Source organism: Macaca mulatta, chromosome 15 (assembly GCF_049350105.2).
Source record: "Macaca mulatta isolate MMU2019108-1 chromosome 15, T2T-MMU8v2.0, whole genome shotgun sequence".
NCBI lineage: Eukaryota > Metazoa > Chordata > Mammalia > Primates > Cercopithecidae > Macaca > Macaca mulatta.
Genome location: NC_133420.1, coordinates 85,897,113 through 85,909,273, shown reverse-complemented (window position 1 = coordinate 85,909,273; position 12,161 = coordinate 85,897,113). Strand labels below are relative to the sequence as shown.

General features: G+C 36.0%; 1 protein-coding gene across 18 annotated transcripts in view; it reads right to left on the bottom strand.

The window, feature by feature from the left end:
- MPDZ (multiple PDZ domain crumbs cell polarity complex component) overlaps positions 1 to 12,161 on the bottom strand; it is a 175,141-nt gene that overhangs the window by 135,915 nt on the left and 27,065 nt on the right. For 15 of the 18 annotated variants that reach the window (XM_015117692.3, XM_015117694.3, XM_015117695.3 and 12 more), the window contains exons 2-3: positions 10,434 to 10,506; positions 7,495 to 7,661 (exon numbers count right to left, since the gene is read on the bottom strand). In XM_015117692.3, the coding sequence (XP_014973178.3) occupies positions 7,495 to 7,661; positions 10,434 to 10,449 (183 nt within the window). In that variant the 5' untranslated portion in view covers positions 10,450 to 10,506. Of the gene's footprint in view, positions 1 to 7,494; positions 7,662 to 10,433; positions 10,507 to 11,152; positions 11,278 to 12,161 lie in introns of those variants that run through there. The other 3 variants (XM_077966640.1, XM_077966637.1, XM_077966633.1) reach the window with 2 other exon arrangements.

Genomic DNA, 12,161 nt, shown 5'->3' with positions numbered 1-12,161 from the left:
TGAAAATTTAAACAAACAACATGTTAGAATTCTTGCAGTGTTTTTCCTATCAGTCCCACATTTCTAGGAGACAAAACTGACTCAGTGTTCACAATCTGCTTAGAGGAAAATAAAAATAAAATAAAGCTTTACAGAGAAGTATAATTATATAGGAATGGACACACGAAGATTGATTATATTTTGCCATATTCTCTCTCCATTCCACTATTATCTTTAACCAGATCATTCACTTTACCTTTAAAATCTAGCAAAATTATTAATATAACCAGACTGAAAGTACTGGTTTATGTCAAAAAGACTCTATGATTAAAATTTGGGAGAAGAATTTACAGGACATGGCATATTTTAACTTAATGAATTTGAGTTTAGATGATGTTTAGCTCAAGTGCATTTCTCTTTAGGGATGCTATTAACTGTTTTTCCATCTTATTTGCTCTTTAATACAGAGAACTAAGGGTTCAGAAACAGTGTAACTTATAATAAAAGTAAAAAAAAAAAAAAAAAGACTGGCTTCAGGGTTAGACAGACCTCAAATTCTCCTAAGTCTATCAATGAATAATTTTGTGGGTCAGATTATGTTATATAAGCTAACCCCCAATTTCCTCACTGGATAAAATGAAGACAAAACCTACCTTATGGAACTGATGGACTAGCTAAATGAGGCAGTCTATAGTACACAAGGGCTTCTTGAAAGGTAATTGTTGTAGCTTTAAATGTAAAATGAGGCCTATTATTCTTAAATTTGGAGGTTCAAAAAAACTCATTTAGGTTATAACCAGTAAATTTCACATTTTTTTCCTTCTTCTCCAAAGACCATTTAACATTGTCACAAAAATACCATACAATTATCACCATTTGCTGTTTTAGACACACATGCATAGCCAATAGCAAGATGGTGTTGCATTTTAATCCAGCACTGTATAAAAAGCTTGAACAGTGCCTTCTTGCCCACGGTAAAACAAAAATTTTAGTCCCTTCAATGGCTCTATATTTACAAACTTTTAGCTAAAGGAACAAACATTTAAAAGCTGTTATTGTACCAAAAATAAAGTATTTGAAATTCCTACAGTAAATAAACTTTACGGTAAATGTAAAAACATAAGAACCACTCATTCTCTTTTAACTTCTCCTAGATAATGCACACTAGAGTCTCAAGAAATAGATACTTCGCTGTCAGGTGGCTACAAAGCTCTATCGTAAAAGTAAAACTATTTCAGGTGTAAGAAAGATCATTTTCATTTTCACAAGCAACAACAGCTGGGAAGAGTTCTGCTCCATTTTTAGATAATTCTTGTTAATGAAATCAAAGCATATTTCTTCCTTTCTGTCCTCCTTCCCCTACCAACACCAAGTCATAACTTAACCTAGACATTCTTGGAAAGACAGTAGTCGTCTTCCCTTTACTGATAGCAAGCCTACAGGTGAATCATCCTCCTTTTGGTCTCAAATTAGAAACTATAGGGAAAGGATCTTTTTTTTTTTCGTCATTTATGTAAGTAATAAAGAGAGGGAGACACAAGCACTTTTGTCCTTTAAGATATGAATCAAACAAAACAGTATCTTTCTGACTGTCAAAGTCAAAATAGAGTAAGAAAATCCTCAGTTCACAAAATTTCTCATTTTCCGTCAATCTAAAATAATAAATGTAAGAAATTATTTGAGCTGCTGCTGTTGCTACTTTAAGTAGCAACATACCTCAACACTTTGGCCATGAACTCTTCGCAGTCTTACAAATCTGTATCTACAGAATAAAGACTCCTCAGACATGTCCTGGTACAGTGTGTGTTCCACCTAACAACCTCTGCTCACCTCAGATATTTGAAGCTGAACCTCTGAAGTACACATTGACTACCAGACTACCTACATCTCTAGGTTTCCTAGAATTTGCTCCTGTTTTGAGCATCAGAAGAAAAAAAATTCACACAGAGTGTACATTACTTGTGTGGCCTTGGGCAGAAAAACCATTAGTAAATTAGGATGTGATGCTGTATTCTTAGAATTAGTAAGACGAAAGAAGTATTATAACTGAAGATCTTACTCATCAAAATGTCATTAAAATCACTACCTTAATTTTATGTTAGGATGATTTTTTTTTTTTGAGACAGAGTCTGGCTCTGTCGCCCAGGCTGGAGTGCAGTGGTGCAATCTGGGCTCGCCACAAACTCCACCTTCAGCCTCCCGAATAGCTGGGATTACAGGTGTGCACAAGCACGCTTGGCTAATTTTTGTATTTTCAGTAGAGACAATGGGGTTTCACCATGTTGACCATGTGGTCTTGACCTCCTGGCCTCAAGTGATCCGCCCGCCTCGGCCACTGCATCCAGCCTGTTAGAATGATTTTATCATGTTAAAAAATGTGAAGAAATAAAAAACAAAATGATTGCTAAAATAATGTATATAATAGAAGGGTTAGAAGACAAAGTTAATACAATATCAAAAAAAAAAATGCAAAAGAACAAAGGTGATTAATCAACCAACAAACAAAACACCTTACTTGAAAAGGTTCTTCACAGTCTGGCTCCATAGTTTCCTCTCCTGCCAATACCCCTCATATAATCTACTGCTCTGATAATATAGGTCTGCATGGGGCTCCACACCAGGGTTTCTGAACCTCAGCAATGCAGACATTATAAACCCAATCGTTTTTTTGCTGTAGGAGGCTATGCTGTACACTGAAGGATGTTTAACAGCATCCCTGAACTCTACCCATTACCTGTCAGCAGCATCTTCCAGTCATGACAGTAAGAACTGACTCCAGACACTGCCAAGTTTCCCTTGGGAAGGGAGAGCATAAAAGAATCCTCAGTTGTGAACTGCTCTGTATCCCTGTAAACACTGCTCTCTCTACCTGAAATCATTTCCCCCACCTCTGCAGAACTCATTTTTCAAGCCCATTATCCATGCTATTGCCTCCACTGTGAGGTTTTCTTCTAGTCAAAGTTACTCATTCCTTCTTTACTATTCACCTTCTTCGTTTTCTTTTCTATGTTCTATTTTCCCCCTCTAGATAGTGAGAACCTCCATCTGATTATTCTTTGTATTTTTATTAATTTAGATGTTCAACAAAGGTTGATTATTAAATGAATATGAGAATATGAGCCTCCATGAGATAACCCGCCCATTGCCAAGGCAAAACTGGTTCACTGAATCCCACATTGTCCTTCAGTTCTGTCTGTCTCTCTCATTTTTTTTTTCTTTTTTTCTGTTTTGCTTTGCTTCTGGGAAACAAATTAAATGACATACTCAATTTTAGTAACCCAAGGTCCTTGGTATATCTAGTTCTGTGATATTTTTATTTGGTCTTTGTTTAGGTTTACATTTTAATCATTCATTATTTAACAAGTTTTGCCATCAGAAGTTGCTTCAAATTCTTTTTGAAATATAATTAGTGAAAACTTACAAACATAGAAATATAAAACCAAAATTTTATATCATGAAGATCTCATTTCATGAAAAAATTTCAAAAAAAGATTGTTCACTGTAGGATTCAGTGAACCAGTTTACTCTAATCAACATTTAAGAGTAATTTTCAACCCTGATCCTATGTTAACACAGCATCTCTGTAGTTATTTCAAGAGTTGTCATAAAATTTCCAAAGAAAAATCTGCCTTAATTTTGTGTGCATATACATTATGCATCTAGATGATATGTGTGTAAGCCTACACTTTTGGGAAGGAAAATAAATGAACTAGAACCCTGGAAACATTAAACAAACACCAACAACAAAACAATAGAATGTCACACTCCAAAAAGTCTGAAGGTCATTGACAAGGAGAGACCTCCTGAATATTCTGTGCTGAGGCTTATTTGCTGTCTAAGCAGCTTTTGCAGCCTGAGTTATCCACATTATTTCTCTAATCTTGGAATTGTTCTCTGTTGCCGTAGCTTTAAAAATAATCTTAGCAATGTCGATTTTTAAGTATTGGTTCTAAATTTCTATTGAAATTAATCATTTTAATTCTCAGTTTTCCTACAGATAATTCAGGGTAAAAAGATTAATTTAGTGCCACTGGTCAATTCTTAAGGCAAAGCAATTAATTAATCAAAAAAGTAGCATCCACCTATACTGGACTGGAGAAACTTCACAGAATAAATATGCAAATCCAATATCCTCAAGGCTGACAAGTTTCTATTATTAAACTGCTAACGTGTTTATTTCCCCCACAATAGCTGGATTTTTGTCATGAATACGCATTAAGCCCTGTAGTGATTAGCAGTGATGACTAGGTGACAGTGAGGACACTACTTGAGAATTTGCATTTGACAGATCATTGACATACAGTCACAGTTCTTTTTTTTTGTTTTTTCCCTTCACTTAAACAGGAATCATGCAATAGGAAATGAACCAGAGCTATTAAAGATTATTCAGGTTTAATAGCATGCATCCTTTTAGCTGGCATTAGAACAATACACAATGTGGCAGAGTTAAACAGAGACATCAATTATATTCTCAGACCTGCTAATATTTTTGACAATATTTAAATAGCACATCCCTTCAGGGCATGGCTTTTTTGCCCTCTTAGTTACACACCTGTCAAGTGTTTAATTTGCCAAAGGGAAACAGTTTGATTTCTAAGGGCAGTCTTAATACTGAAGAAGCAAATTGAAAAAATTAAACATTATTGAATAGAAGTAATGAGAAGGATCTGAGGGAAAAAAATTGTAGGCTTAATTCAACATGGCATGTCAGCATCTGTCATTAATGCAACAATATGATCATGTTTTCCAATATGCTGCATATACCTCAAGCTTTTCAATTATTCAGTTCCTTTACTTCTAAAAAAACAGGAGGCTGATGGAGAGGGAGAATCAGAGGGTCGTATTTTCTAGTAATAGTAAAAAAGATGGAGATAGTAAATTGTACCTGTCATGCATATAAAATTATACATTTGAAAATACGGAAGGTATGAAGTAATAAATATAAGCTAGCCATTGGTCAGATTTGTGTAGCCACTGGTTTAAAATAATAAATTTCATTCCTCAAATTCATTAATTATTAAATTATAAATATTAATAAATCAGCAGTTGGTAAACTACATAGAAAATGTAAATCTGACATGACAAAAGTCTAGAGTACTTATATTTAAATTTTAGAATAGAAAATAAGTTTTTAAATTTTTAGTCATATAAGAAAGAATCTGGTAAACAAATGGAATTGAATTAGTAAAGAATGGAGATTAAAAAAAAGAGTCACAGACACTGTAAAAAGTTATTAATGATTTTAAACAAAAGAAAATTCTTGGCATCTAGGCACCAACTTTCTACCAAAAAAAAAGGAAGAAGAAGATGTAAGACAGGCTCCAAAGAAAACTGACTTCTAGTTCTACTCTACTCTTACAATCAAGTCACTTAACCTCTCTAAGCCACTGTAATCTACAGGGTATAAACTAGGTGTTTTTCTTGGTCCCCTTCAGTATTAGTTTTTCACTGTACATGAACATGTGGCCAAGAAGCCCAAAGTCCAAAAACATGTAAGGCATGCCCCATAGAATTCTCAGACCTCACAATTTTTGTAGTCTTAAAATATACCAGTGTCTATCATTAACAAAATAATAAGATTATGCTGTAGTTAGTCTCAGTCTCAACACATTTCCAAGTAGGTTTCATCTGAATCACGTGGGACCCAGATAGTCTTAGAGCCCATATCCTACCTCCATATGGAAATGGTAAAACAAGCTTAATAGGCAGGCCTATTTGTCCCCTCCTTTAATGGGACACTGTATGCACAAATACTATACCTTTTATATAAAACTGTCTGCAAGGGAAATTTCAAGTTATCTCACTGGGCCAGTGGTATGTCCCAACACACTTGCTAGCACTCTTTTTGTTTCAACTTTTCTTCTCATTCTCATCATGTTTTCACATAACATAATAAGAATAGAAGATATCTGTTCAACTTCTTTACACTCTCTGAAAAAGCAGATAATTTTCCACAACATAATTATGCTTTTATTCAGGATATTGGTTTCTCCAAAAGCTGGCCAATCCATTCTGAAAACCAGTACTGAAAATCAATCTTGCCAGGTATGGTGGCTCACTCCTGTAATCCCAGCACCTTGGGAGGCTGAGGCAGGTAGATCATTTGAGGTCAGGAGTTCGAGACCGGCCTGGCCAACATGGTGAAACCTCCATCTCTACTAAAAATACAAAAATTAGCTGGATGTGATGGTGGGCACCTATAATCCCAGCTAGTCGGGAGGCTGAGGCAGGAGAATCTCTTGAACCAGGGAGATAGAGGCTGCAGTGATCCAAGATGGTGCCACTGCACTCCAGCCATGGTGACAGAATGAGACTCCGTCTCAAAAAAAAAAATAAAACAAAATCAATCTTTTCAATAACTTGTAAAGGAGACAAACACAACTACATATAACAAAAACACCTTAAATTCATGATCACGACTTAAAACCATTAGATAGAAATTTACTATAGAAAAGTATTTGTGAAGATTCTTCTTGATTTACTTTTTTTGCTACAAAATATCTAGATTAAGAAGTTATATGATATTAAACAAATTCATTCTCTCTTATTACTTTTTGTTCTTTCGCATTAGCCACATTTTGGTTTTTTTTTTTTTAACTGAAGCTGTTTCACTCAGTTATGAAACTAATCTTCAAGTTTCATTTTTAACCTTAAATGGCAGAATATTTGCTAGCAAGTCATCTATAACCGTTAAATTAATGCTAAAGACATCAGAATGAAAACCAACTTGGATTGAAGGCATAATTAGATTGATTTCAAACCTTGAAGATAACAAACATTTTTAAAATATTTTTTAAAGCATAGAAATGGTGATTAAATTAAGTAAGTTCAAAGAACATCTGACTTCAGTTTTCATTCTGTCATTGTGAAATGTTTCAATTTTAATATAAATGCTAGGACTTTTTAATGCTCATACTTTTTACAGAACAAAAAAGCACTGTGTTACATTTAGAAGTTCTAATGTTTATCACCATCTGAGCTGTCATGGAAGCAATTGCTACTTACACTCTTTAAAGAAGTGAGAATTGCAATTCCTCTAACTGATGACAATGTAATTATTCCTTTTACTGTCAAAATAGAGGTGATTTCCCTTCCTCATACACATGATTACACATGCAAATCCAGGCTTATCTGAAATCTTGTAAGTATACTGAATGTCCGAATCTGAATGAACGATCACATGAACAATGAGCCTGAGTGATGATGGAAACCAAGTCTACAGCCAACCATCCTAAACATATTTTTATCATCCGTTTTTCCTGTAGAAACTCATTCTTCAGCATCCACACAGCTTTCAACACAATGTCATATCATCTACAATATACAGCAACAACCATTACAAAAATAACTAGGAGGAAAAAAGCCACATTGAATCTGAATGTCTCATTTGGAGGTTTAAATGACTTCATTAACTATTCATTAACACATAGAAAAATCAGCCTTTCAGAAAAACACCAGCCTTTCACAAGATCTATGCCATGTCGTGAACGCCTGCTTGGGTGAATGATGTCCTACCTGGTCTTTCAGCTGCTGTACAGAAGTCTGAAGGCTCAGAATCTGACTGAAGAGAGGGCTCTGCAGGACTGACTTCAGAAGGCTCAGTTTGTCTTCATTTGCTACATCCCCACGTTCTCGCAGCTTGGTTTGCAAGCGCTCTGCTGCCTGCAGGGCCCGATTTTTGTCTATACCAAAGAGCAGCATTTGTCAATAATAGGATTCAAAGGACACATGTCCAGCCTATGAGGACTCCATCTAGTAGAAATTCTAAAACTATTTCTATTGAGTGCATAAAATTGTCCCTTTTAAATTGAATAAAAAACTGCAGGCCGGACACGGTGGCTCACCCCTGTAATCCTAGCACTTTGGGAGGCTGAGGCGGGCGGATCACTTGAGCTCAAGAGTTCGAGACCAGCCTGGCCAACATGATGAAACCCTGTCTCTACTAAAAATACAAGAAATTAGCCAGGCGTGGTGGTGCACTCCTATAATCCCAGCTACTCAGGGGGCTGAGGCAGGAGAATCACTTGAATCTGGGAGGTAGAGGTTGCAGTGGGCCGAGATCAGGCCACTGCACTCCAGCCAGAGAGACAGAGCGAGACTCCATCTCAAAACAACAACAACAAAAAAAACTGTAGAGAAAGTAGACATTTTTTAATGGAGTACAAAAACACAAAAAATACAAAACTGAGTACTTTTTTTTTTTTTTGAGACAGAGTGTCGCTCTGTCGCCCAGGCTGGGATCTCAGCTCACTGCAAGCTCCGCCTCCTGGGTTTACGCCATTCTCCTGCCTCAGCCTCCCGAGTAGCTGGGACTATAGGCACCCGCCACCTTGCCCGGCTAGATTTTTGTATTTTTTAGTAGAGACGGGGTTTCACCGTGTTAGCCAGGATGGTCTTGATCTCCTGACCTCATGATCTGCCCGTCTCGGCCTCCCAAAGTGCTGGGATTACAGGCTTGAGCCACCGCGCCCAGCCCTGAGTACTTTTTAATACTTTAAATATCTTTCTCCAAAATTAAATAGCAAATAAAATAGCATATTATATTCGCTTCAAAGCTAATCAATTCAAATAATTACTGAACACCGTATAAATCAGGCACAAAGTTGCAAAAAGTAAATATATTCAGTAATTATGTCCTACTAGTCCTAGCGTCTTACAATCATACTTACGCCAGAGTTTCTACCACAAATAATAGTTAAAAACCTTTCCCTGAAACACAAACACATACACTTACACACTCTTATAAGTGAAGCCAAAACTTTTTTTTAATGGAGATTGTTCAGATGTATTACTTAGATTCATCATGGTAACAAGTATATCTATTTAAACATATTTCCCGTATCCCAGTAATGATAAAAAGGGTGAATCGGCAGGGCGCGGTGGCTCATGCCTGTAATCCCAGCAGTTTGGGAGGCTGAGGCAGGTGGATTACTTGAGCTCAGGAGTTTGCGACCAGCCTGTTCAATATGGTAAAACCTCGTCTCTACTAAAAATACAAAAATTAGATGGGCATGGTGGTATATGCCTGTAATCCCAGCTACTCAGGAGGCTGAGGCAAGAAAATCCCTTGAACCCGGGAGGTGGAAGTTGCAGTGAGCCAAGATCATACCACTACACTCCAGCCTGGGCGACAGAGTGAGTGAGACTCCATCTCAAAAAAAAAAAAAAAAAAAAAAAAAAATGGAATCATCACCACAGACACTTTCTATAGCACCAAATCTGAAATTGCAAAGAAATAGGGTGATTAAAACATGAATTGATGTTGATCATAAGTTCACACACACACACACAATGAGTAAACAAACAATATTTACTCATATGCAGAATTTTAAAAACAAATAATGATAAAGATACACATGAGCATCTTATTCTGGGTTATATGTCCCATGGTATCTCAGAATACAAATCTAATATTAATTTCCACATCAATTATTTGGAAAGTGTGCAACTCAGCACAAAACAAAATAAAGACTAGAAAACAATGGTTTAAATAATTCTGTATTTGCCCTTTCCTTTCCACTTTCCTATTAAGAACTTTCCCATGTGGACTAGGAGTCTTTACAGCATGTGCGTTTAGTATAAAATGGGAAGTGAAGGAAATGTACATACATACATTTTCATTACCAGCACAGTACCAGGAACAAAAGCCATCATAGAGATCCCCACGATCACAAAAACAGGTCCTTCTCTCGTTACTGCCACTGACTCTCACTCTATCCCTCAAAACCCACCAACGTCAAGGTATCTGCCATAATGATTAAGGTGCCAGAGTGAAATCCAAACACTTTCCATTTAGTCATACCCAAAGAGTTACCTGGAATAGGGTAAGGAACTAGAGTGTCAGATAATTGCATGTATTGTGCCATACCTGATATATCTAGCTATAAATGGTTCTACTAACTAGTTTCTTTAAAACTAAAGAGCAGTGGGAAAAACAAATTATTATCACATGAGTCTGGGAAATGTAGATATTTCGACCTAAATTATCTCATGTAGAAATTAAACTGCCTTAAAGCATAAGACTAAGTAACATTTTTCTCTTTATCAATTAATAGCAAGAGCTCAGCAGTACTTCACCTGCCACAAGTAATATCTTCTTTCAGTATTAAAAATACTGCTAAAATTCCAAATGCTTTCCAGAAATAGATATTAACCAGAACTGGGCTCATAAATCAGAATTGGGCTTACATTAAGCTTTATTAAAATCCATAACTGGAAGAATATCTCATATGTTTTTAATTTTTGCTCATATGTAATGTGTTTTTTATAACACTTCAGATGAAATTGTCCAAATACAGAAACATATTACCTTAGTACAATGTTAGTAGGTAAACACTTTTTAAATCTAGATACTATAGACAGAATCCTGCTATGTTAAACACACCATATGTCAAAAATCCCAATGGGAGGAGTTACAATTCTTATAAAAGTAGGCAGAAAAGAATAAGTCTTACCAATGGCTTCTAACATTTTTTTCAAAGTTCAGTGTTCTTCTCTAAAATGATTAACAGCAATTAAAATGGAACTCTGCAAAAAAGAAATAAAATAGAGTGGTTATGTTTTATCAGAACTTTATATTCTAAAGCTAAATACTCTAAAATTTTAAACACTCGATACAACTCAAATTCTTTTGACCATTAAAATCTTGTTGATACAACTTAAGATAGTTCTCTTTATAGACAATAAAGTAATCATTTTAGGACTTATTCAAAATAATCTTCTATGTATATATTTACCCATAATACTTGGATAAGGTAAAAGACATAAATTCTGTTTTAAATAAGGTGGCAGAAGTTTCAAACATATTTCCATAAGAAGTTCCACTTACAATACAGACCACTATAATCTTGTATTCACTTATAGATCTTTAAGTGTAGAATAAGAAGCTTACTTAACTCCACATAAGAAATTCTGTGGCAAAAAAACATAAAAAGTAGAAAATGTGATCCTGCCCTCAAAGGCTCACACCCCTAACTGAGGAGACAATGCATGCATACCTATTAGAAATGAACTGTGGGCTGGGCGTGGTGGTTCACACCTGTAATCCCAGCACTTGGGGAAGCCAAGGTGGGTGCGTCACTTGAGGTCAGGAGTTTGAGATCAGCCTGGCCAACACGCTGAAACCCCGTCTCTGTTAAAAATATAAAAATTAGCCGGGTGTGGTAGTGCACACCTGTAATCCCAGCTACTCAGGATGCTGAGGCAGAGGAATCACTTGAACCCAGGAAGCGGTGGTTGCGCTGAGCCGTGATCATGCCATGGCACTCCAGCCTGGGCCACAGAACAAGACTCCACCTCAAAAAAATAAAAAAAGAAAAGAAAAGAAAAAAAGAAATGAATGTGACACTCAAGCAGTACCTGAACTACTGGAAGATAATATATTAAATCATGGATGAAAAACTGAACAAAAGGGAGCACATAGTGTTAAATTTTTCAAAAGTTCTCAAAATACTCTCCTGACTATAATGTTCTGCTCTTTCCCATTCAAAGAAACCTTCTCAACTCCTTCAATCCACACATCTCATCTTCCTCTAAGAATACTTAACTAGATTCTTTTAAGTACTGGATACAGATCTGCAACGCTAACATCCACGTCACTAATGCATCTTGAGCCTTTGCTGCCAAACAAATCTGCACAACTATCCCCAAAGTTCCATCTCTCTTTTGCCTCACAGAAAACCCTGAATCATGAAGAAGACAGTCAGTCAGTCATTCCTTCAATAGAAAAAAGAAATCTACCACCACACATTCTCATTTTTCATCTGGAAGATAAAATGGGATTTCTCTTAGAAAGAACAAGTTGCCTCCTGTTACCTCTTTCAGACAAAATTCATTTGGCTAAAAAGGAAGTGTGTGATGTAGATGAGCAGATCTACAAAACATCAATGCCTGCAATTAGCTCTGTGTGATAACAAAGAACAGTATGTATTGACTTGTCTTATCCCAATTTAGAATATACTATTTGAAACATCAACTCCATTTCAAATGTCAAATCGTTTAACTACTGGCACTTGTTTTAAAAAGTGTCTTTGTGTCAAGAAAAGAGGATACTGGCTCTGACCTGGAATTGAAACCTAAATAGAAGTGTGGCCTTGAGCAAGGGACCTATCATTTCAACATCTGTTTCTTTTAAAACACACTTACTCATTGGGTATATTTTGAAAAATGAGATAAAGTATGCC